This window comes from Malania oleifera, chromosome 13, assembly GCF_029873635.1.
Source record: "Malania oleifera isolate guangnan ecotype guangnan chromosome 13, ASM2987363v1, whole genome shotgun sequence".
Classification (NCBI taxonomy): domain Eukaryota; kingdom Viridiplantae; phylum Streptophyta; class Magnoliopsida; order Santalales; family Ximeniaceae; genus Malania; species Malania oleifera.
This window is the reverse complement of record NC_080429.1, coordinates 78,428,185-78,450,082: the sequence shown is the minus strand read 5'-3', so window position 1 is coordinate 78,450,082 and position 21,898 is coordinate 78,428,185. Positions and strand designations below refer to the sequence as shown.

The window sequence follows — 21,898 nt, the reverse complement described above, 5'->3', positions numbered from 1 at the left end:
GTCTGTGAGATTGAAAACAAAAGTTATTTATCTTTTTAAAAGATTAATGAAAAAGTTTAAGGAAAAGAAGAGAAATATGTATATGATTTTTATTGATCTAGAGAAAATCTATGATAGAGTACCTAGGGAAATTATTTGGTCGGTCTTTTTAGAAAAAGGAGTATGCAGTAGATATATTGGATCATTAAGGATATGTATGATAGAATAACGATTATCGTTAAAACAATAGCAGGAGAGTTTCGATAATTTCCAATCACAATAAATGTACATCAATGTTATACTTTGAGCCTTTATCTTTTCCATTTAATGATTGATGAACTCATGATATCCAAAAACAAGAACCTTTAGTGTACCTTGTTTGCAAATGATGTTGTTTTGATTGATGAAAGTAGGATTGAGTTGAACAATAGAGAACAACTTTAGAGTTTAGAAGTTTTAAGATAAGTAGAAATAAGATAAAATATACAAAATATAATTTTCGTCATGCAAAGAAATAAGATTAAATTTGATAATCAAAAAATCCATAGTACTAGTAAATTTCAATACTCTGAATCTATTGTGTAAGTGAAAGGAGAAATTGAAGAGGATGTAATGCATAGAATTAAATCAAGTTTGATAAAAAGAAAGAGTGCTTCGAACATGTTGTGTGATCATAAAATACCTTTAAAATAAAAGAAAAAGTTCTATAAGACAAATTTAATACCATTCATACTCTACAGATGAGAATGTTGGACAAGTAAAAAATAATATGTGCAAAAAGGAAAAGTTGCTGAAATGCGAATGTAAATGTGAATGAGTAATATAACATTAAAAGATAAACTAAAAAATGAATCTATTTGCAATAAACTCGGCGTAGCACAAGTAAAGTTAAGAGAGTGGCAGCTTAAATGATTTGTGCATTTGAAATGAAAGCCAAGCACGGCACCTTGCACGAAGTGAGTTAGTTATTGTTACTAATACTAAAAAGGATAAGAATAGAATTGAAAGATTAACTTAAAATGAGATGGTGAAAAAGAACTTAATAGTTTTTTAAAGTAATTGAGGAGAATGCCCTCTATTTAGTAAATTAATGGAAAAACATTCATGTGACAAACCCTACCTAGTTGAACTTTAGATTTATCGTTATTGTTGTAAAAAATCATAAAAACGTAAATATAAATCAAAAACTAAAACTAAAATCTAAAAAGCGTTAATATTTTTAAAAATGATAAGACAAAAAATTAATTAATTAAATGCTTATTTTTGTCTATAAATCAAATAACAATTAATACATATGAATAAAATAATTAAAATTATTATAAGTAATTTACTTAATTATTATAGTTTAAAAACGAGCAATTTTACCATACATGACAACAAAAAAAATATTTAAAACATTTTCTATATATTGTTTATTCTCTCTTGAAAAATTTAGAAAATTTATGAATATTTTTTGTTTATTATATTTTAAATTCACACAATTATTTTACTTTAATTTTGATTTTAATTTACATATAAAAATAAATAATTTGATCCAATAAAGTTACTTCCAGAAAACAAAAAACTAAGCATCAACTCTGGTTTTCAATTTTTTTAAAAATTGTCGTTTAAAAAAAATAAACTAGTAATATAAACAAGTGCATTGTCACAATATGATTCTTCTCCACAGAGAAATAAAAGCAGAAAATAAAAAACAAAAATGACAACAAACAGCCCTTAAATCACTAATCGATTCTCCCCCCATTGGTGAACTATAGTCCGCCACCCTTTGACAGGAAACAGTTCTCACTAAAATGATTTTAACATAAACACTTCATCTTAAATTGTGATGTTTTTCCTCTCCATACTTCGCATAACAACGACAGATCCCAAAAAGGAGTCGCCACACATGATTTTTCAGCAGATAATGAATAATAAAAACCCGACATTAAAGGATCAAGTTGATGAGCTTAAATAAGAAAATATCCATGAATATTCAAGCACCTCTCAGTGCTACAAAAAGATTCCTACACCCTGCTAATCAGCTGATGTGCCAGTTTCAACAATAAGTGGACCAAGAGCTAGTATTAGTTAGGAATTATCAGAGTCCATATCCAAAGACAGCAAGAACATTCAAACATAATTGCTCGAGTGACACTCGTGACCACCCGATTTAAGGTTCTCTTCGAAGCATGGACTCAAAAACTGAATGATCTCTTCGTTGAATTGATTAACCAATACAAACTGCTGCAGCAAATTTCGAAGGCTTTAATGGCTTCCAAAATGCAAATACATAAAATCGTTAGGCCACACAAATGATGTATTTACGGTCAAAATTCAGCAGAAGCCACCATTAGCACCTGCATTACCACTACCCACTCAAAGCAACATGACAGCAAAATACATCTGTGAAAATAACTGTCTGCTCTCATTCCTCCTGCAGATCAGTAATAGCCAACACCTTTCAATTCTGCCTGAGTTGCTTGCTGGGTATCGCCACCATTACTCAGAAATACAACGCGACCTGCAAATTCCAAATTATTAAAACCCATGAAACACAACAGAACTCATGACAATGTAATCCAAGAACTCTGAACTTTTCCTCCCCAAACACAACAAAAAACAACAAAAAAACAAGTACTCCTATCCAAACTTCTAGAACAGATACATGCTGAATCATGTAATGCAATAAGCTATATTTGGCTCCATGGAACCTATAGCAGTTGATACAGTTCATGGATGGACAAAGGTTCTGCTCTGGTAATAATGGAGGTGACAAAGGATTCATAGGAGAGACCAAGGCCATTTAGGATGTAAGAAACTAGCTCTTTATCAGACAGAGGATTACCGGTTGCAGCAATGGAGTCAGCAAGCCGAACTTTTCCAAAATAATCAGAGATGGATTGGTCACCACGAGAGAGATTGGCGAGTTGAAATCTGATCTGAAATTCTTTGGCTTATGAGTGAGAGGAGAACATGGTGGAGAGGGAACACCATAGATCGCGAGATGTTGAGGAAGAGAGTACGTGGCCAAGGATTGATTCAGAGAGAGAGAACAGAACACTGAGGACCAGCTGATCAGTGCATCTCCAGGCCAAGAAAGCAGTGTCAGGTTTGGGTGGCTGCTCTGCAGTTCCGGGGAGAAATTCCGGTTGAGAAGGAAGTGAGCCATCAATATAGGAGAGGAGATCCTGGCCCCTTAGGTAAGCTATAATTTGAGCTTTCCAGAAAAGATAGTTCCCTGTGGTGAGTTTGGTTGTAACAATGTGAGAGAATGAAGAAGCTGTGGAAGGCACCGAGGGAGGAGAGGAAGAGGGTAACGCCATGGATCTGAGGACAGGTTAGTTACGGCAGCTCTGATACCATGTTGACAGCAATAAATAATTGCTGTATATTTTGCTGTATATAAAATTCATAATGGCAGAGCCCTTATATACAATTTCAGAAGGAATCAAGGAATAAAAGTGGTTACAATTTAATTAGAATTGTAGCAGAAAAAGAACATATTTTTTACAACTTATTTGTACTGTAGCTGGGCTTGTTATAACTGCTAATAGAACCATCTTCCAGAAGATTTGTCGGACTCAACTAGAAACATCACTATGCAGAAAACTCCATGAACTTAACTTATATGGCAATGTTCTTTCAAATAATATATATATATATATATATATATATATATTTTGCTAGGCAAAAAAATATAATGTTTTCTATTACAACTGGGAGATGGACAACATTTTTAGAGTTTATTTCAAACATCAATCTCATCAAAGCATGTCACTTTTTATTCTCACATTCATTCACTTCTTTTTCTGGTCAGGTCACTCCTCCCCCTAGATATCAGGATTTCCTGCGTGTGGGCAGGTAGGTGTCAGTTTTTAACAAAAAATGAGTCGTGCTTGATCACATTTAATGTCTACATGTGTGTGCCATCTTGAAGCCGTCAATTGGATATCAGCATACTTTTTCCCTTAGAAATGGCAAAAATGAACCTTAGTTGGAGGTAGGGGTGCACAAAAACTACCGAAAAACCAAAAACCGGACCAAAAGCACAAGCGGTTTGGTTTCTGGTTTCTGGTTTTGGTTTTGGGTTTTAAAAACATAAATTTCTTGTTTCCATTTCGGTTTTAGTTTCAAAATATAACCAAACTGAAAAAACCAAAAATCAATATAAATGGTTTCACACACATATATATATGGGCTGGGTCGCTGGGGAGTGGCCGAGTGGGGGACTAGGGTTTCACACTTTCATTTGATTTCTCTCTTCTCTGCACTGCAACTCTGCGAATCGCCAACGCCAGTCACGCCACGCTGAGTCTCTGCCTCTCGGCCCTCTCCCTCAAATCAGACTCTCGGATCCGATCTAGGTATCTCTCCATCTCTCGTCGTCGTCACTGGCACACTGCCTCTCTCAGGCTCTGTCTCTCTTGGACTCTCCCTCTCTCAACTCTCACTTTCTCAGTCTTCACGAGAAGCCGATAAGCTCACCAGTCACCTTCTCAGTTCTCACTGCTGCTTGATCTGCACACGCAGCACAGCTTTGCTGCACCACGTCTGCGGCTCTGCCTCCCTCCCCTGTCCTCTCAAATCTCAACTCTCAAGCAGCTGAGGTACCACACTACCACCCTTGCGAAAAAAAAAATTTTAATATTTTGAAAATCGGTTAAAAACCAAAAAAAACATAATCGAACCGCCGAATGTTCGGTTTTCCATGCATAACATATTCGGTTTCAGTTTCTTTGGAATTTCAAAAACCGAAATTTTTGGCTTGGTTTTTGGTTTTTCCCATAACCAAACCGCACCAAACCAATTATGCCCCTAGTTAGAGGTCTAGATCCACCCTCCAGCTCTTTTAACTCCTTTACCACCATGCTAGGATGGCTTAAGCTTATGAGCATTCTTCAGACCTCAGCATTACTTGTGCCCATCATTCCTAAACTACATCTGACGAATGATGAAGGAATAAAATACTGCATCAGCGGGTTGAAACAAACAATACCAACATAAGAAGCCCTTTCAAAGTGTAGTCAGGACTACTCAAGATGCTAATGTTTTTAAATGTAATCACTTCTGACTTGGTCAGGAGCATATATGGTAATTCAATATCTACTGGGGACCAAAGAGCCTGAAATGCACAGAATATAAATCTACCAGCTCACCTGAGCAGAACAAAATATCTGATTTATAAACAGAAAATTATGTTAGAAAGTTGGCACATTGACATGCCCAGTGATAATTATCAGTGTCTTTTCCACTCAAAAAAATTAAACATAGTGATTCACAACCTCTAAAGATCACATGCCTAGAACCACTGAAAAATGAAAAATTACAAAATGAAAACACAGAATGCATAACTGTGTTAAGGCAAGAAACATAAGCTACTGTCAGGTTTTTCTGCACAGAGAGAGAGAGAGAGAGAAGCAAGTAATGTAGATACCGTTTCGGCGAATGGCGATCTCCCTTACACGCCGAACTAGACCAGTTATTGGATCAGTGAATATTTTCGTCTCCAAATTCCCCTCCAAATACAAGATTGAACTACAAATATCAATGCACAAAAAGCAACGTGTCAGAAAGGAGCAGCATTGTGACAAAGTTAAATGCAGATCAATATCAAAATGTACAGGCAGCAATTCAATACACCGATCAGAATCAAACTAAATATCCTAGACTACAACCAACAGCAAGGCATCATATTTTCAGACCAGTAGCAAAACTCCCCACGACGTGCTATATAATAATGTTGAGAAAACAAGCAGGAGCATAAGCATTCCTATTGGGTGAAGTAGTTATAAGGATTAATTCCTTCCTCAAATAATATGCCTGACATACAGAGGCATCAGATATGGTGCTAGAGTGCCTTTTACACAGATCACTACAAGTATCACAAACATGGTTCGAAATCGCGGTCGCGGGTAACGTCGCGAAACGGTCGCGGGTGTCGCGGGTCGCGGGAGACGCGGGTGTTACGTAACGGGAAGCGGGCGTAACGGTCGTGAATTTTTTTCACGCATGCACAACCATGCCAAAATTAAAAAATAAGCATGAAATCCATTAATACATGATTTTTAATGAATTTTGAAGGCTTTTTTTCAACCTACAAATGCTTTTTAATAGGCATTATGATTTTTATATTAATTTTAGTGCGCTGTTTACAAAAAAAAGCATATTTTTTTTATAGTTTACATTACTTTAATGAGTAAAAAGATGTAGAAATGTAAGAATCAATTAATTAAAGTCATAAAGTTACTAAAAATGAATCAATACTCAATAGACTTAATACTCAATATACACATTACACATACATGAATTTAAAAAGTGATTAATATCAAATATCAATAAATAGTTGAAAATACATGAATACAATATTACAAATTTATAACATAACACATGTCACCACCAAAAAGAATGACGTGGAGGGTCTTCATAATTTGCATCTGTATCTTGGGATTGGGATGGGAAATTATCTCCCCATCCTTGTGGAAATACATAGTTGAATGAACCCAAGTTTACGTCATTTTGTTGTTGCTCTTGAAAATGTACTGGTGATGAAAATTCTCCTGAATAATGTCTATAAGTTGGGGCAGGGGCTGGCTCTGGGTAGTGTGTAGAAGAAGACTCACTAGATCCTAAGATTCCTGATCCACTGGGATAAAAATGTGAGTCACGAGATGCATAATGTGGATATGCTGGATGAGATCCATATGATTGTGATGATGAACCATCTAAACCAAAGTCGCCAAAACTACGAACCACACCATATGAATCTTCAGTAGAATCGTTAGGGTCACCACGAGCACTCCTTCTCCTGGGTTGTGAAGATTGGTTCCCTGGAGGAATACCCAAGTCATAATTTTCAGGTATGTCATGTAGTCCATAAGGATCAGAAGGATATATATCCCTTCCAAATGATGTCCCTGTATCATATCCATAATTATATTCTACACCGCCGCCTCCACCACCACCACTGCCACCCCCCCCAACCCCAGCTCCAGCACCACTATTACCATCATCATCACTTGGTGGGCTCAAACCAAGATTGTCATCACTTTGTGTACGTTCAGGGCTTGAACTTGAATCATCATGCGCGTTTATTGGTGGTTGATCACCTCCTTCTGTAGTACCACCAACCTCTTCATTTAACCAATTTGAATTGTCCTGACCGTCGAGTAGTGGTGTCTCTCTCTCCTCTAACCATTGACTTAAAGAATCATCTTCTTCGAAAATGTAGTCCAAATTGATAGGATTGAAACCCTCTTCAATTTCTCATTGGCTTCTTCTCATTGTACGTCTTAACTTTAACCTCATGTTGTAATGTACGAAAACAAGTTTTTGTAGTCTCATGTACTTTAATCTATTTCTTGTTTTCGTATGGATGAGGCTAAAGGTGTTCCAATTACGCTCACAGTTCGAAGCTGATGTGGTCTGGCTAAGAACTCTAATTGCTATTCTTTGGAGTTCAGGAGCACACAAGCCATAATGAATCCACCATTCAGCTGCATTAATAATTAAAAAGAGTTTTATATTAGTATAGCGTATTTCAAAAGTCAAATTTGAACACAAAGAGAGAAAATAGAGTAATTTTCCATTATTTAGCTATATAGTCATATTTACCAGGATTTGTTTGTTTCACTGCCCTTTGAGCCAATGGGGTTCCAAAAGTCTCCTGCCTATCTCGATAAAGCAACAACTAAAAAAGGATGATTGTGAAATAAAATTAATTAATTAGATGTATTAATAATTATTCTTGAAAGTATTACAGAATACTAGAACAATTCATTATTCAATTTAATGGAACCAATACTTACTTGATTAATAGCTCGAATTTGAGTATCTATATCGGGTACCAACTTGGTTATCACTTTTTTAACTCCATCCATGACTTCTCTAGCAACTTCAGGAGAGGGTGGGGCACCATAAAGAAATTGTGGGTTCAAAAAATACCCTACAATTAAATTTAGAAACATATTAATCAATAGTTTTCTAATGCAACTATGCATAATTTAAAAGTTAAAATAATAAGAAATTGTATTTGATTTACACTTACCAGCAGCGTGCAAATCTTGGTGCAACTGAAAACTCCACCGGTTGTCAATAATTTTCCAATAGTCTTTGTAAAACCGGCAATCTTTTTGAATGGCCAACTTCGCCCTATCAATTGCCTCGTATATGAAGCCCATGGTTGGTTTTTCATCACCATCAACCAATTTAAGAACTTTCACCAAGGGTTCTTGCACTTTAATTATATCAGAGGCCTTTTGCCAAAACTCTTTGCCTAAGATAATTTTCTTCGAATCATATGCTGGGCCTGATTTTGCCATTCCAAATCTTGAGTTTTTCCAAGCATCAGATGTAAACATTTCCCTTAGTGCTTGTTTATGCTTGACAATAGTCTCCAAAGCAATGAAATTTGTGGCAAATCGAGTGATGGCAGGGCGAAGTAACTCTCTATTATTTGTGAATTTCTTCATGAAATTCACTGTCCATGTGTGGTTGTAAATAAATGAGGTTATTGTTCTTGCATCTTCTAAAACCTTCTTCACGTTACTTTTCTTACCAATATCTTCAAGAATAAGGTCTATGCAATGAGCTGCACATGCTGTCCAATAGAGATTGGGCCTCTTCTGCATCAATAATTTTCCTCCTGCCTTCATTGCAGCTTCATTATCAATCACTACTTGAACAACATTCTCCTCTCCAATTTCTTCAACCACCTCATCCATTAATCTGAAATGAAATTATAGATTCAATAATTACTACTATTTAATTAAAAACATGCAAGTCCATAATACTATTTGCATATACAATTAAAATTAGAAAATTACCTGAAATAATATTCAGCTGTTCTGCTTGGCACATCAGAGGCATCAACTGATTTGTGAAACACGGTGCCTCTATCGCAATAAACTAAAAAGTTTATAATGTGTTTTCTAGTTGGTCCTGACCAACCATCACACATAAGTGTTACACCTCTTTCCTTCCAAATTCCAGCAAAAGAAGCTATATAATTTTTCATTTCTTGATACTCTTGCTCCAAATAAATTTCAGATATCTCATAGGGTGATGGACCCTTCACCCCCTTTCCAACCTCTGCAGCAATATCAAGCATAGGTTGCATAAATGGAGAGTCAGCTACATTCGCTGGAATCCGATAATAAATTAGGAATTTTCCAACCGCTTTTCCTAATTTACTTCTTAAACCTTTCAGTAACTTTGTGTTGAGTTTTGGTTGTTTCGCACTCTTGCTTCTTTCTAAAATAGGATCCATTGCCTTTAGTCTAGCTTCAGGGGCATCAGGATTGATCCATTGTCGTCCACTACCTCCAGCTTCTCGACCACTATAAGATCGAGCTCCTGCTCTATTGAAACCACTGGTAGCACCACTGCCAGAGCCACCTCCCTCTTCATAAATATTACCCCTTCCAGTTGTTCTTGCTCGAAATCTTTGTCTTTCTTCCCATTGTTGTTGTGATCGCATGCTTTCTTGTCGAGCAAATCTCATACTTTCTTCTTCTAAGTCTTCTTCATCGCTCAAATTCTCAAAATCTCCTCTAATTTGGGCTTCTGCTTCTTCTTGCCTTTTTTGTTTATCTCTTTTCTTCTCAGCATACTGTTGTAGATGTTTCATCATTTGTTCTCTTACTTGTGTGGTCACATTTGAGCATCCAGCTACTTGACCCTTTTTATGTGCCAAGTGTTGTTTCAAGCGTGTAATGCCCCCTTTGATTATCTTCCCACATAACTTACACATAATAACATGTCTATTACTGTCTACCGCAGTACCAAAATGTCATCCAATATCCTCACTAGGTAAGTTTTCATTTCCTCTATCACGTGACATATTGATAGACTTAATTTGATGATCTCTACACAAAATATAAAGAAAATACAAAGTTACAACCTTTCTACAATGACAGGAATAATATAATTAGTAATTTAGTAAATATTAAATAATAAGTACTAAATAGTCCTAATTTTAAATACTTATTACGTAAAAATAAAGTATAATATTTGATTAAAAATAATAAGTAATGTTTATTATTTTTATATTTAAATAAACAAAATTATAAAATATTAGATATTTTATTACAAAAAAAATATATTCCTTTATCTTTAAAAAGATATTTTCATTATTTTTCATAGCTTGATTTTATTTTCATTTATAACTATAAGAAATTAACAGGTGAAAAAGATTTTTGCTCTACTTTCATATACATCATAGCATCACAAATAGAGATCCATACATTACAAATTGACTATTTAATTTTTTAAGCATTTTCTCAGTATATGGATTAAAATTAAATTTTTCTATAAATTCCAGTAGTAATTAGTAAAAATCAGATTTATTAATGTATTAACTATTAGGTTAATTTTTTTATTATTAAGTTATCAAATTTTACTTTATTTGATAACTAAAAACAAAAAATAGATGTAAACATTTATTTTACCTAATTTTAAATTTAAGGTCAAAATGATGTATTAAAACTTAAAAAATATTAATAAACAGGGTCACCCTACTCAAGAAATGGCAAGTAGATACACATGTAACATAAAATGGGTGACAGATGTTATTTAATTTTATTTTATTTTATAATATGAACATTATTCAATATTTTTTCAATAGATGGGAGTGAATATGATATCTTCTTTATCAAAATAACCACTTTGTCCAGCTGACATAAATAGTATGTTAGCCAATTGGTGCCATGAATTAATTTTATTTCTATAAGTTTGGCAAATCCTAAGACTAAATATTATAATAATTGTGCAGAGTATTCCTTAGAATTTGGCAAATCCTAAGACTAAATATTATAATAATTGTGCAGAGTATTCCTTAGAATTCTTTAAGAATGGTGAAAAATATAGCTCAATTAAGCCTAGATAATATAAAATGCCATCACATGGATGTCTTGTGTACATACATTATTTTAATGCTTTGTTTAGATGGTGAATGCAGTAGTGGATTATTGATATTCAAATATTATTATAAAAAAGGCTTCAATTATAATTGGTAAATATTAATTATTTACTAACCTTAAAAAATATTAATTATATACTATTAATAATTGCTTGCTATGTCATGGAATTAATTTTCATAATTATCTTTCAAAAAATATAATACAATTAAAATATTTATAAATTAAGAAAATTTTATTTTACATAATTATTAATGATTTCTAATTTTTTACTCTATTAAATTACTTTTTTTTTTAATTCAATTTAACAAACCTATTTTACAACAAAATATAATTTAAAAAAAAAACAGAATGAAAAGTGCTGTGGGAACAACAAAATATAATTTTAAAAAAAAAAAAACATAATGAAAAGTGCTGTGGGAACAACAAAATATAATTTAAAAAAAAAACAGAATGAAAAGTGCTGTGAACAACAAAATATAATTTAAAAAAAAAAAAAACATAATGAAAAGTGCTGTGGGTGTTGAGTGTTAGTGTTAGAGTGTCTCATACGCTGGGCCTGGTAGTCGAGTCAGACCGAGAGAGGGGAGGGATTCGAGGGAACTCGAAGGAGCTCGAAGGAGCAAAGGCTGCGAACTGCGAAGCACAAAGCAGAGATGACGCCAAGCTCCGAGCCTCCGAAGCTTAAAACGAGAGGCTGGCTGGTGGCGACTGCGACGACTGGCGGAGGAAGGTGCCGACTGCGACGACTGGCGGAGCTGCTGCAGACCTTTCGCCGTCGCTGGTGACTCGCCAAGTTGCTGGAACTGCAAGATGAGTAGATCTGCTCGGTAGCCTCGGTGTGCTCACTCTCAGGCTTCGAAGCCTTCTTATTGCTTCCGCCAGGCGCAAACAAATTTTCAAGGTCAGTTTGTAACTTTCCATTTTACCCTTTGAATGGCAGATGAGTGTGGGGACTGGGGAGGGGGAAAGCAGCGCTGCTGCCTGCTGCCTGCAGCAGAAATCCTTCAGCGAATCTGCGACTGTCGGCCATGTAACGGTCCGTAACGGACGTTACGAAGTGTAACGTTGGAGAATCGGCCGTTACGTGCCGTTACGGCCGTGAATTTTTTCCGAACCGCATTATTGGCCCGTATCGGTTTCGGGGCTTCCGATTTCCGTTACGTATCGGCCGTTACGCTACGTAACGGCCGTTATTTAAAACCATGATCACAAACAGCATTCAGATAAGTAAAAAGTCCACAAATTAAGCAGAAAAATCCATAAATTATATAGCAGAAAAACAACACGAAGCTTGAGAGAGAACCAAAGCAAGCAAACATGGACTAGATCAATAACGACTACTTATTTTGTTGACCTGGTTGCAGCTTTATAATTACCACGGTAGTTTTAGACTAGGCCATAGAAAATCCCATAGGAAATCATTTCTTGACGGTTAGAATAGCACTAGCTTTCAAACTTCTGTAGTTTATGTTGTTTATGGTGTGACTCTTATACTTTATGGGTTTATAAACAAAGGGAGGAAAAACATGTGGATATGTTCTTGGTGCAGAGCAGCAGCAGGGACTCATTGACGAGTGTCCTGTCCTCATCAATGAGGAGATCCAGAGAGCAAGAAAAACTCAGAGTTGCTGAGATACTGAGAGCAGATTTAAAGAATCGTCGACGAGTGGCTATACTCGTTGACGAGTGTCCTTCTTGGCTTCGACAACGAATCCCTTGTTCTCGTCGATGAGTGTTTCTAGGCTGCTAGCAGCTTTTTGAATTTTGAATTTGAACGTTGAGGTGGTTGGGTAATTGGAGGGAAACCTCCGAGAGATTATTATATATGTCACTTTGGGCGTGTATTGACAGAGAGAGTGATCATTTGTGAAGTGTATTGCGTACTCTGTATTTCCTTAGTGAAATTCTTGTGTCATTGCTTCCGTGGATGTAAGCTTTGCCGAACCACGAAAATCTTGTTGTTGTGCTTGTTATTTCTTGTTTACTGGTTGTGATTGATTTGCTTGTTGCGTTTTTATTCCACAGTACATCCTTTATCCAATCATTATTCACAACAAATTTGTATCAAAGCGATTGTTGTTATGGCATCGGGATCATGTTCTGCAGATTTGACATTGTCAAATTCGATGGAACCGGTAATATTGGTTTATGGCATAGGAGAGTCAAGGATATTCTTATGCAACAAGGAATGGCTAAGACTCTATTTGATGTTCAACCCGATGGAATGGATGAGCCAATATGAGGAGATTTGAAAGCGAAGGCCGCTTCTACAATACGCTTGTGTTTGGCCGACGAAATGCTCTATCGCGTGATGGAGGAGGATTCTCCAACGGCTATATGGCGAAAGTTGGAAAGCCGATACATGTTTAAATCACTCAACAATAAACTTTTTCTTAAGTAGCGTCTTTATTGGCTTAAGATGGTCGAAGGATCAAACTTAGATCAACATATCAATGCCTTCAATCAAATAATAAGTGATTTGATAAGAGTTGATGTTAAGTTTGATGAAGATGACAAAGCTTTGATGTTGTTGAACTCCTTGCCGTCAACTCATAACTATGAAATCTAGTTACCACTCTTACGTGGGGAAAAGAGACCCCTGATCTAGAAAAGGTAACAAGTGCATTGCTGAATTTTCATCAAAGACTGAAAATATGTGATAAGGGAGACGGACTTGTGGTGAAAGGTCATAATGAGCGTGGCAAAGGAAAGTTCAAAAGTGGGTCAAGTCAGAAATCCTGCAATCAATCCAAGAAGAAAATAGAAATCCAATGTTATAAATGCGGTAAAAAGGGGTATGTTAAACCGGAGTGTCCAAATTGGAAGAAGGGAAATGTTGAAAAGCATGAGGGGATTTCAAAATTAGCGAATGTGGTTCAAGAAAAAGGTTCAATTTGCAGCGATGGTGATATTCTTTCAGTTTCATCGGGATCGGATAACCTTACAGACTCTTGGATACTTGACTCGGCTTGTTCTTACCATATGACTCCAAACAAGAAATGGTTCAACACGTACAGGTTAGTAAATTCAGGTTCAGTTCTTATGGGTAATGATGTTTCTTGTAAGATCATTGGTATAGGAAGTGTTAAGATAAAAATGTTTGATGGTGCTGTGAGAACCTTGAACAATGTAAGACCTTGAACAATGTAAGACATATAATGGAGTTGAGGAAGAGTTTGATATCACTTGACACTTTGAATTGTAATGGTTTCAATTACAAACTCGAAGGTGGAGTTATGAAAGTTTGGAAAAGGGCGAAAGTTAGATGGGAATATCTACACATTGTAGGGAACTACAGTTGTAGGTAGAGCTACAGCCGTAGATGTTGAATATGATGAGACCATCTTGTGGCACATGCATCTTGAGCATATGAGGGAACATGGTATGAAAGAATTACACAAGAGGAAACTCTTAAAGGGTTTGAAATCATGTCAGCTTAATTTTTGCAAAATTTGTATACTTGGAAAACAAAACAGAGCAAAATTCAAGTCAGTTGTTCACAAGACAAAAGGTATTCTTGATTATGTGCATTCCAATGTTTGGGGCCCGGTTAGAGCTGCATCAAAGGGTGAACATGTGTATTATATGAATTTTATTGATGATATGTCGCGGAAAGTCTGGGTATACTTCATGTGGCATAAGTCTAATACGTTTGTCAAGTTCAAAATTTAGAAGGCTGAACTGAAAAACCAGACAGGGAGGAGAATCAAATACTTGAGGTCGGATAATGGGACTAAGTACACTGATTCTCAGTTTATTGAGTTTTGTGAGCAGCAGGGCATTAAGAGACATTTTATCGTTCGCCGAACACCTCAACAAAACAGTGTGACTGAAAGGATGAACCGGACTCTGGCTAAAAGAGCTCGGTGTCTCAGGCTTAATGCAGGGCTACCAAAAAACTTCTGGACCGAGTCAGTTAGTATGACTTGTTTTCTAATAAATCGATCACTAAGGGCGTCACTAGAGGGTAAAGTGGCAGAAAAGGTATGGACTGGAAGTGCAGTAGACTACTCCAAATTGAAAGTATTCGGGTGTCCAGCCTATATTCACATGTCTAGTGAGTAGAAGTCTAAGCTTGATTTGAAGTCTCGTCATTGCAATTTTTTGGGATATCCGAAAGGTGTAAAGGAGTACAAGTTGTGGAACCCAATGGCAAATAAGGTGGTGATCAGTAGGGATGTAGTCTTTGATGAGAAGACTATGGTGAAGCGTACTCAAAATAGTGATGAACAGAAATAGGAGCCAGAAAGCTAGGATAGTGATGAACATGTTGTCTAGGTGGAGTTGAAAGCTCAAAGTAACGGAAATGATCATGGTCCTATGGTTGTAGGGAGCTCTAACTTGGGAAACCAGCAAGTTGACAATCTTCCTATACGGAGATCCAAACGCATTATCAGGCCTCCGCCAAGGTATGAGTTTGAAGAATTAGTGTCTTATGCTTTTCTTACCAGTTGCAACGATCCAACTGCATTACAAGAGGCAGTGCACGGCCAGGAGAAAGTTAGGTGGATGAGAACAATGATTGAGGAGATATAATCACTACATAAAAATCAAACATGGGATTTGGTGGAGCTTCCAAATGGGAAGAAACTGATAGGTTGCAAATGGGTCTATAAGAAGCAGGCAATTTCAGAGAAGGAAGGAGAAAAATTCAAGGCACAGTTGATGGCAAAAGGATAATCACAAAAGAAGGGGATAGACTATGATAAGATCTTTTCACCTATGGTCCGACATACTTCTATCAGGATTGTGTTGGGCTTGGTAGCTCATTATGATCTTTATTTGGAACAAATGGATGTGAAAATGGCATTTCTTCATGGTGACTTGGAGGAACAGATTTATATGGTACAACTGGAGGGATTCAATGAACCAAGGAAAGAAAACTTAGTTTGCAAATTGAAGAAATCTCTCCACGGGTTGAAACAGTCTCCGAGGCAATGGTATAAAAGATTTGATTCCTACATAATCGAGATTGACTACAAAAGATGTGAGTATGACTGCTGCTTATATGTGAATAAACTTGATTATGGTTCTCTTATTTTCTTGTTATTGTACGTCGATGACATATTGATAGCTACAAAAGATTTAACTCAGGTGAATCAGTTAAAGAAACTATTGCATAAGGAATCTAACATGAAGGATCTTGGTTCAGCCAAGAAAATACTTGGGATGGAAATTCGCCGGGATAGAAATGCATGGAGGTTATAGCTATCTCGGGACGGTTATGTGCATAAGGTGTTGGAGAGATTTAGCATGGCTGATGCAAAACCAGAGTGTACACTTCTAGCGAGTTATTGAAATTGTCTACTGCAGATTGCCCAAGTTCGGATGAGGAAATTCGGGACATGTCAAAGGCCCCCCTACGCTAGGGCAGTGGGGAGTTTAATGTATGCCATGGTGTGTATGAGGCCAGACTTGGCACATGCTGTGAGCGTGGTGAGTAAGTCTCTCTCTAATCCCAGAAGACAGCATTGGGAAGCCGTCAAATGGATTTTCAGATACTTACGGGGTACATCGGAATATGACATATGTTTGGCAAGCAACAAGGTTGTCCTTTAGTTATGGGTTTTGTTGATGCTGACTATGCAGGAGATATGGATGATAGAAGGTTTACAACAGGTTATGTCTTTACCTTTGTAGGAGGACCTATATGTTGGATATCCATGGTTCAATCTCTGATAGCGGTGTCCACGACTGAGGCGGAATATATGACAGTTGCCGAAACTGCAAAGGAAGCCTTATGCCTTACCAGTTTGGTCAAAGAGCTAGGATTGCAGCAAGATGGAGTGGTGCTGCATTGTGACAGTCAGAGTACCATTTACTTGACAAAGAATCAGGTATACCATGCTAGAACTAAACATATTGATGTGAGGTTCCACAGGGTTCGAGAGTTAATTACTTCAGGTGAACTTGTATTGGAGAAGATTCATACTTCTAAAAATCCAGCGGATATGTTGACGAAATCGGGTACTTCTAAGAAGTTCAAGCATTGTTTGGACTTACTCCATATCTCCAAGTAATAAAAGGGAAACATACCCAACCGAGCGTTCCGAGTTCAAGGTGGAGCAATCATATATGTTTTTTGGGTTCTCCTAAGGGGCGTATAATCACCAAGGTGGAGATTGTTGTTTATGGTGTGGCCCATATACTTTATGGGTTTATAAATAAAGGAAGGAAAAACATGTGGATGTGTTCTTCGTGCAAAGCAACAGCAGAGACTTGTCGACGAGTGCCCTGTCCTCGTCAACGAGGAGATCCAAAGAGCAAGAAAAACTCAAAGTCTCTGAGATACAGGGAGCAGATTTAAAGAATCATCGACGAGTGGCTAGACTCGTCGACAAGTGTCCTTCTTGGCTTCGTCAACGAATCCCCTGTTCTCGTCGATGAGCGTTTCTAGGCTACAAACAGTTTTTTGAATTTTGAATTTGACCATTGCGGTGGTTGGGTAATTGGAGGGAAACCTCCGAGAGTGTTATATATGTCATTTCTAGGGGTGTATTGACAGAGAGAATGATCATTTGTGAAGTGTATTGTGTACTTTGATATTTTCTTAGCGAAATTCTTGTGTCATTACTTCCGTAGATGTAGGCTTTGCCAAACCACATAAATCTTGTTATTGTGCTTTATAAATTAAAAGCATCCCAAATTAAATCATATCATTTCTTCATCAAAAAGCTTCATACAGGACCAGAAATAGAAATAACAAGCTAGAGAGGCAAAACAGAGGAGCTTACAATAGGACCCTTGGGGGTGGGTTAATTAAAGCTTGCTTGTAAAGAAGAGGAAAAAACAGCAAGTCACCAGCTTCGCCACTAAATGGGTGAAAACCCTTTGGACCCTAATTTATGTAACTTGGGAAATTCACTGGCCGATTGACCAAGAAATTGAGAAAGAATTAACAGCCTAGCAAGTTCACTTTGCAGAAGGATCAAGACCATTGGGCACAATCCCATCAACTAGTTTTAGTGTGTTTTGGAAAGAAAGAAAAGCAAGAGTGCATGATTTTTTGCATAAAAAAGTTATTTCATGAATTTTTTCTTACGCCCTAATTGACATTTTTTTGGGATTAAAAAGGAGTTTCTATTAAGGAGAAGACAAAGTACAACAATGAGCATAATAAAATCTCCCTAGAAGATAAAATAAATATATATATATATATATATATATAAAAAAAACTAAAAACAGCACAGCTACCCAATTGAGCTGTCAATCTGAAAAAGAAATTCCTCTGAAACATACTGCTGCAAAAGCCCACAATGAAGCCAGATACTGAACCCTATGCCAAAGCATAGTCAAAGACATCCGCTTTCCAGTAAAGATACGAGCATTACGTTCCAACCAAATCCCCCCACAAAACAGAAAAAATTGCACCCCTCCACAATGCCAAGGCCAAACCATCTATCCCTCCCAAAACCTGAAAAAGATGCAGACAAGAACTCCCCCAACTCCGGACACACCCAACTCTCTCCAAATAAGCCAAATAGATTATTCTACACCCTCCATGAAAAGAAGCAAATGAATTAACAAGTGAGAGACGGTCTGGACTTTCAAAACAGAGATAACAAACATGCAGAGAGAAAGCCTTAAAAGGCCTCCTATCTGCAACAGATTAATATCTTGAGGGAAGTTAGCATTGCAAATAGAACCATGAAAAAGGAAGGCCATGTTCTTAATGGTTAAATGCTCAAAAGAAAGAGTTACAAGAGTACTCCCCTAATCCACAAACAGTAGTCTCTCCTATTGGAAAGAAGACTACCCTCCAACAAATTTATTAAGGAGGCAAGCTCCAACACATCCCCATCATTAAGAACCCTATTAAAACAGCAATCATGAGAAAAACCCTCCCAATTTGAAATAAAGAACGAAGAAATAGATTCATTGTGCAGAAAGGACAGCCTACACAAACAAGGAAAAGACGCGCAAGCATACAACATCCCACCCAAATGTCTTCCCAAAACCAAATGCGGTAACCATGTCCCACCATAAAATTAATATAATGAATAAAAAGAGGATATAACTGTGAAATCCCTTCCAAGAGCTTCCACAAGAACATCTCAACCCCAAATTAGCATTCCACCCATTACCCTTCATGCCAGATTTACTTTTAATAACTTTGCACCAAAGGGAAGACCATAAAAGAAAAAGCCACAGCAATTTACCCCCCCACCCCCATTGCATGCCAGATTTACTTTTAATAACTTTATGCCAAAAGGAAGCCTATAAGGGAAAAAGTCATAACCATATTTACCCATTAAAGCAATGTTCTCAAAAACCAGCTTAATACTAACTATCCCACTCTTTTCCAAATTTATTTTTAAATTACAGGCCCTCTCAAACAACGGAAAAATAGCAAGCACTTTTAAAAGAGATTCCATATGATTTTCCAAAAAAGAAAATAGTATCATTCATTGCAGAAGATGAGGCACCACAATCCCCTCACTTCCCATCCCAATCCCTCTCATAAACCCACCCTCTATTTGCAGCCTGTAACCAATCTACTCAAAACATCGACCACAAGAACAAAGAAAAAAGGAGAAAGAGGAACTCCTTGTCTAACTTCACTAAAGCCCTAACCAAGATTTAGGCTATCCATTAATAATAACTGAGAAACATTAGATAAAAACCATCCAAGACTGCCACCTTTCACCAAAACCCTTCCTTAAAAAGATTTTATCAAGGAAATTCCAACTTACTCGTTCATAAGCCTTTTCAAAGTCTACTTTAGAAACAAACCCCTTTATCTCCTTCTACGAACAACCTCAACAACCTCATTTGCTACTAACATAGCAACCACAATCTGTCTACTCCCCACAAAAGCACTTTGAGCCTCCAAAATAAAATCTTCTATCACAAAACTCAGCCTATCAGCTAAAATTTAGTAATGAACTTATACACACTATTTACTAGACTAATATATACCAAAAATCTGCAAATTTACTAGATCTATTGTTCTTAGGAACGAAAGTGATGAAAGCTAACAATTTCACCCAAAATCCCATTGAAGAAGAACTCATTAGGTATTTCACTAAAAAGCCCATATGGACCTTGAGCCTTATACCACTCCATCTTAGACACAACCCCCTTAACTCCCTCATGGACTCTTACAGCAGCATAAGTACCTTCATTGATTGAGCAAAAAGAACCCAGCAATTCATTTTGGGTCACTAGCACATGTAGCAGTTTCTAACTGTATCCTGTTTACAGACACATCTAAAGCCTTGTCACCCATCTCTCTCTCTCTCTCTCTAATAGCAAAATAAGATGATTACATTAAAGAAGGAAGAATGTACAAAAAGGAGAACAAGAAAAATAAGAAATCCTCCTAAACAAAAGAGGGGGGGGGGGGGGGGACAAAGAAAGGTAGAAATCAAAGGGAAAAGAGCATCAATCTTCATCTCTCTCACTCTTGGCGAATCCAAGTTATCCAAACGACAATCCTTACCAACATATACTGAACATGATTCTCCAAAGTATACTTCAATTTACAAAAAACAAATACATCTATATCTACTTAATCAAGTTCGCATGGGAATTCAACTGAACATTATGTCCTGTAGGCTGTAGCATCCACATAAATTATTAAAATCACATACTCAATGCTGATATGAAGAAAAATGCATCAAATTCTACTTCAGCACAAATTTGATATTAAAATTGAAGCATCCATAAATGAACGGAAAACATAAATATTTGGCACATAAAGATGTGGTAGCCTCATGATTATAGAAAATATGGACAACGAAAAAATATAAGTAAACCAAACACATAAGCAAACTGTGACTGTCCATTTCTCTGACATGTTTTAGCTTCAAACCTCAAATTTTGATAGGATGAATAATCCAATCCTAATCATTATTAGTGTATCAATCATTTTTTTATTCAAAAATCATAGCTGCACCATTAATCAATTCAGAAATCGCACTCTGCTTCAATGTCTAAAGAGTTCAAATGTTTTGATCGTGACACAGCCCAATTCCTAACAGCAATCACGCATTCACAGTCAAACTAACCCTTCAGCCATCCATAGTGAATGGCTATGACTCCATTTCCTTACTCCCAAAGATGTCACAATGACCAAATACCAAAAACAGCACCCCCTAAACTTCTTAAATCTCGAAGTACATACACTAAAACAGAAAAATGAAAAAAAAAAAAACCACACACACACACACATACATATCACCTAACCCCAACATAAAAACATGTAATTTATACCGAATTAAATTGGGGGACGTGAAATGAGTGTATGAAGGCCTCACCGGGGAGTGACGTGCTTCATAACAACATCACCGAGTCTCTCTGGATAAACGGAGACGCGGTGCCACTGAACCACGCACCTATTAGCATAGTCTCTGGGATCCTCACTCTGCAGAGGCCTGCGATTGTTGCGAATGCCGCCCGTCCCCACTGAGAACAGTGTCACCATCCTCCCACTCCTCAGCCGCTTCTGCAAGGGGCTCTGCCCCACCTGCCCCACCACTATCGCCTATCCAAAACCGCCAGCAACAGCACCATCAGCAACAACAACAAGAATCACGCCGACAATTATCATGATAATCAAGATGACAATGATGATGATGATGATGATATGGTGATGCTGGGTGAGTGTACCTTATAGATGCCCACATCCAACCCGTTCTCGAGTGGTCGATCATAGATCATCGATTGCTGGGCTAAATCCGAGGAAGAGGACGACGACGAAGACGAAGACGAAGGGGCGGCTGGGTCGGAGTCTGGATCAGGCTCGGTCTCTGGTTCCGATGGTTGTTCGCGGGAAAAGAGGTTGTGGGTGCAGAAGGGGTTATAGAGATGAGAGGGTCCTTTGGAGGTTGAGGAGAGAAGAAGAGCTCTGCAGAGTCTTCTTGAGACCGAAGAAGCCATTGAAGGGGGCTTATTAGTGTGATATATTTTTCGGCCTTCCGGGCTGAGCTTAAACCCTAGCGTTTGTAAACCCTGGGAAGCCGTCTGCGCAGAGGAGAGAGAAGGGAAAGGAACGACTGCTGATGCTGTCACGGAGATTG

At 37.2% G+C, this 21,898-nt stretch overlaps 2 protein-coding genes across 2 annotated transcripts; both read right to left on the bottom strand.

Moving 5' to 3' along the window:
- Nucleotides 1-1,906: 1,906 nt before the first annotated feature.
- On the bottom strand, nt 1,907-21,868 carry LOC131146480 (single-stranded DNA-binding protein, mitochondrial). The gene is made up of 4 exons (XM_058096111.1): nt 21,489-21,868; nt 21,137-21,363; nt 5,396-5,496; nt 1,907-2,482 (listed from the first exon to the last, which is right to left on the bottom strand). The coding sequence occupies exons 1-4, from the start codon at nt 21,756-21,758 to the stop codon at nt 2,403-2,405; spliced, it is 678 nt and encodes a 225-aa protein (XP_057952094.1). The 5' UTR covers nt 21,759-21,868; the 3' UTR covers nt 1,907-2,402.
- On the bottom strand, nt 6,191-10,373 carry LOC131146479 (uncharacterized). Its single transcript, XM_058096110.1, has 5 exons — nt 8,784-10,373; nt 8,006-8,685; nt 7,767-7,903; nt 7,573-7,648; nt 6,191-7,454 (listed from the first exon to the last, which is right to left on the bottom strand). Exons 1-5 carry the CDS (start codon nt 9,707-9,709, stop codon nt 7,225-7,227), a joined length of 2,049 nt encoding a protein of 682 aa, XP_057952093.1. The 5' UTR covers nt 9,710-10,373; the 3' UTR covers nt 6,191-7,224.
- Nucleotides 21,869-21,898: the final 30 nt, after the last annotated feature.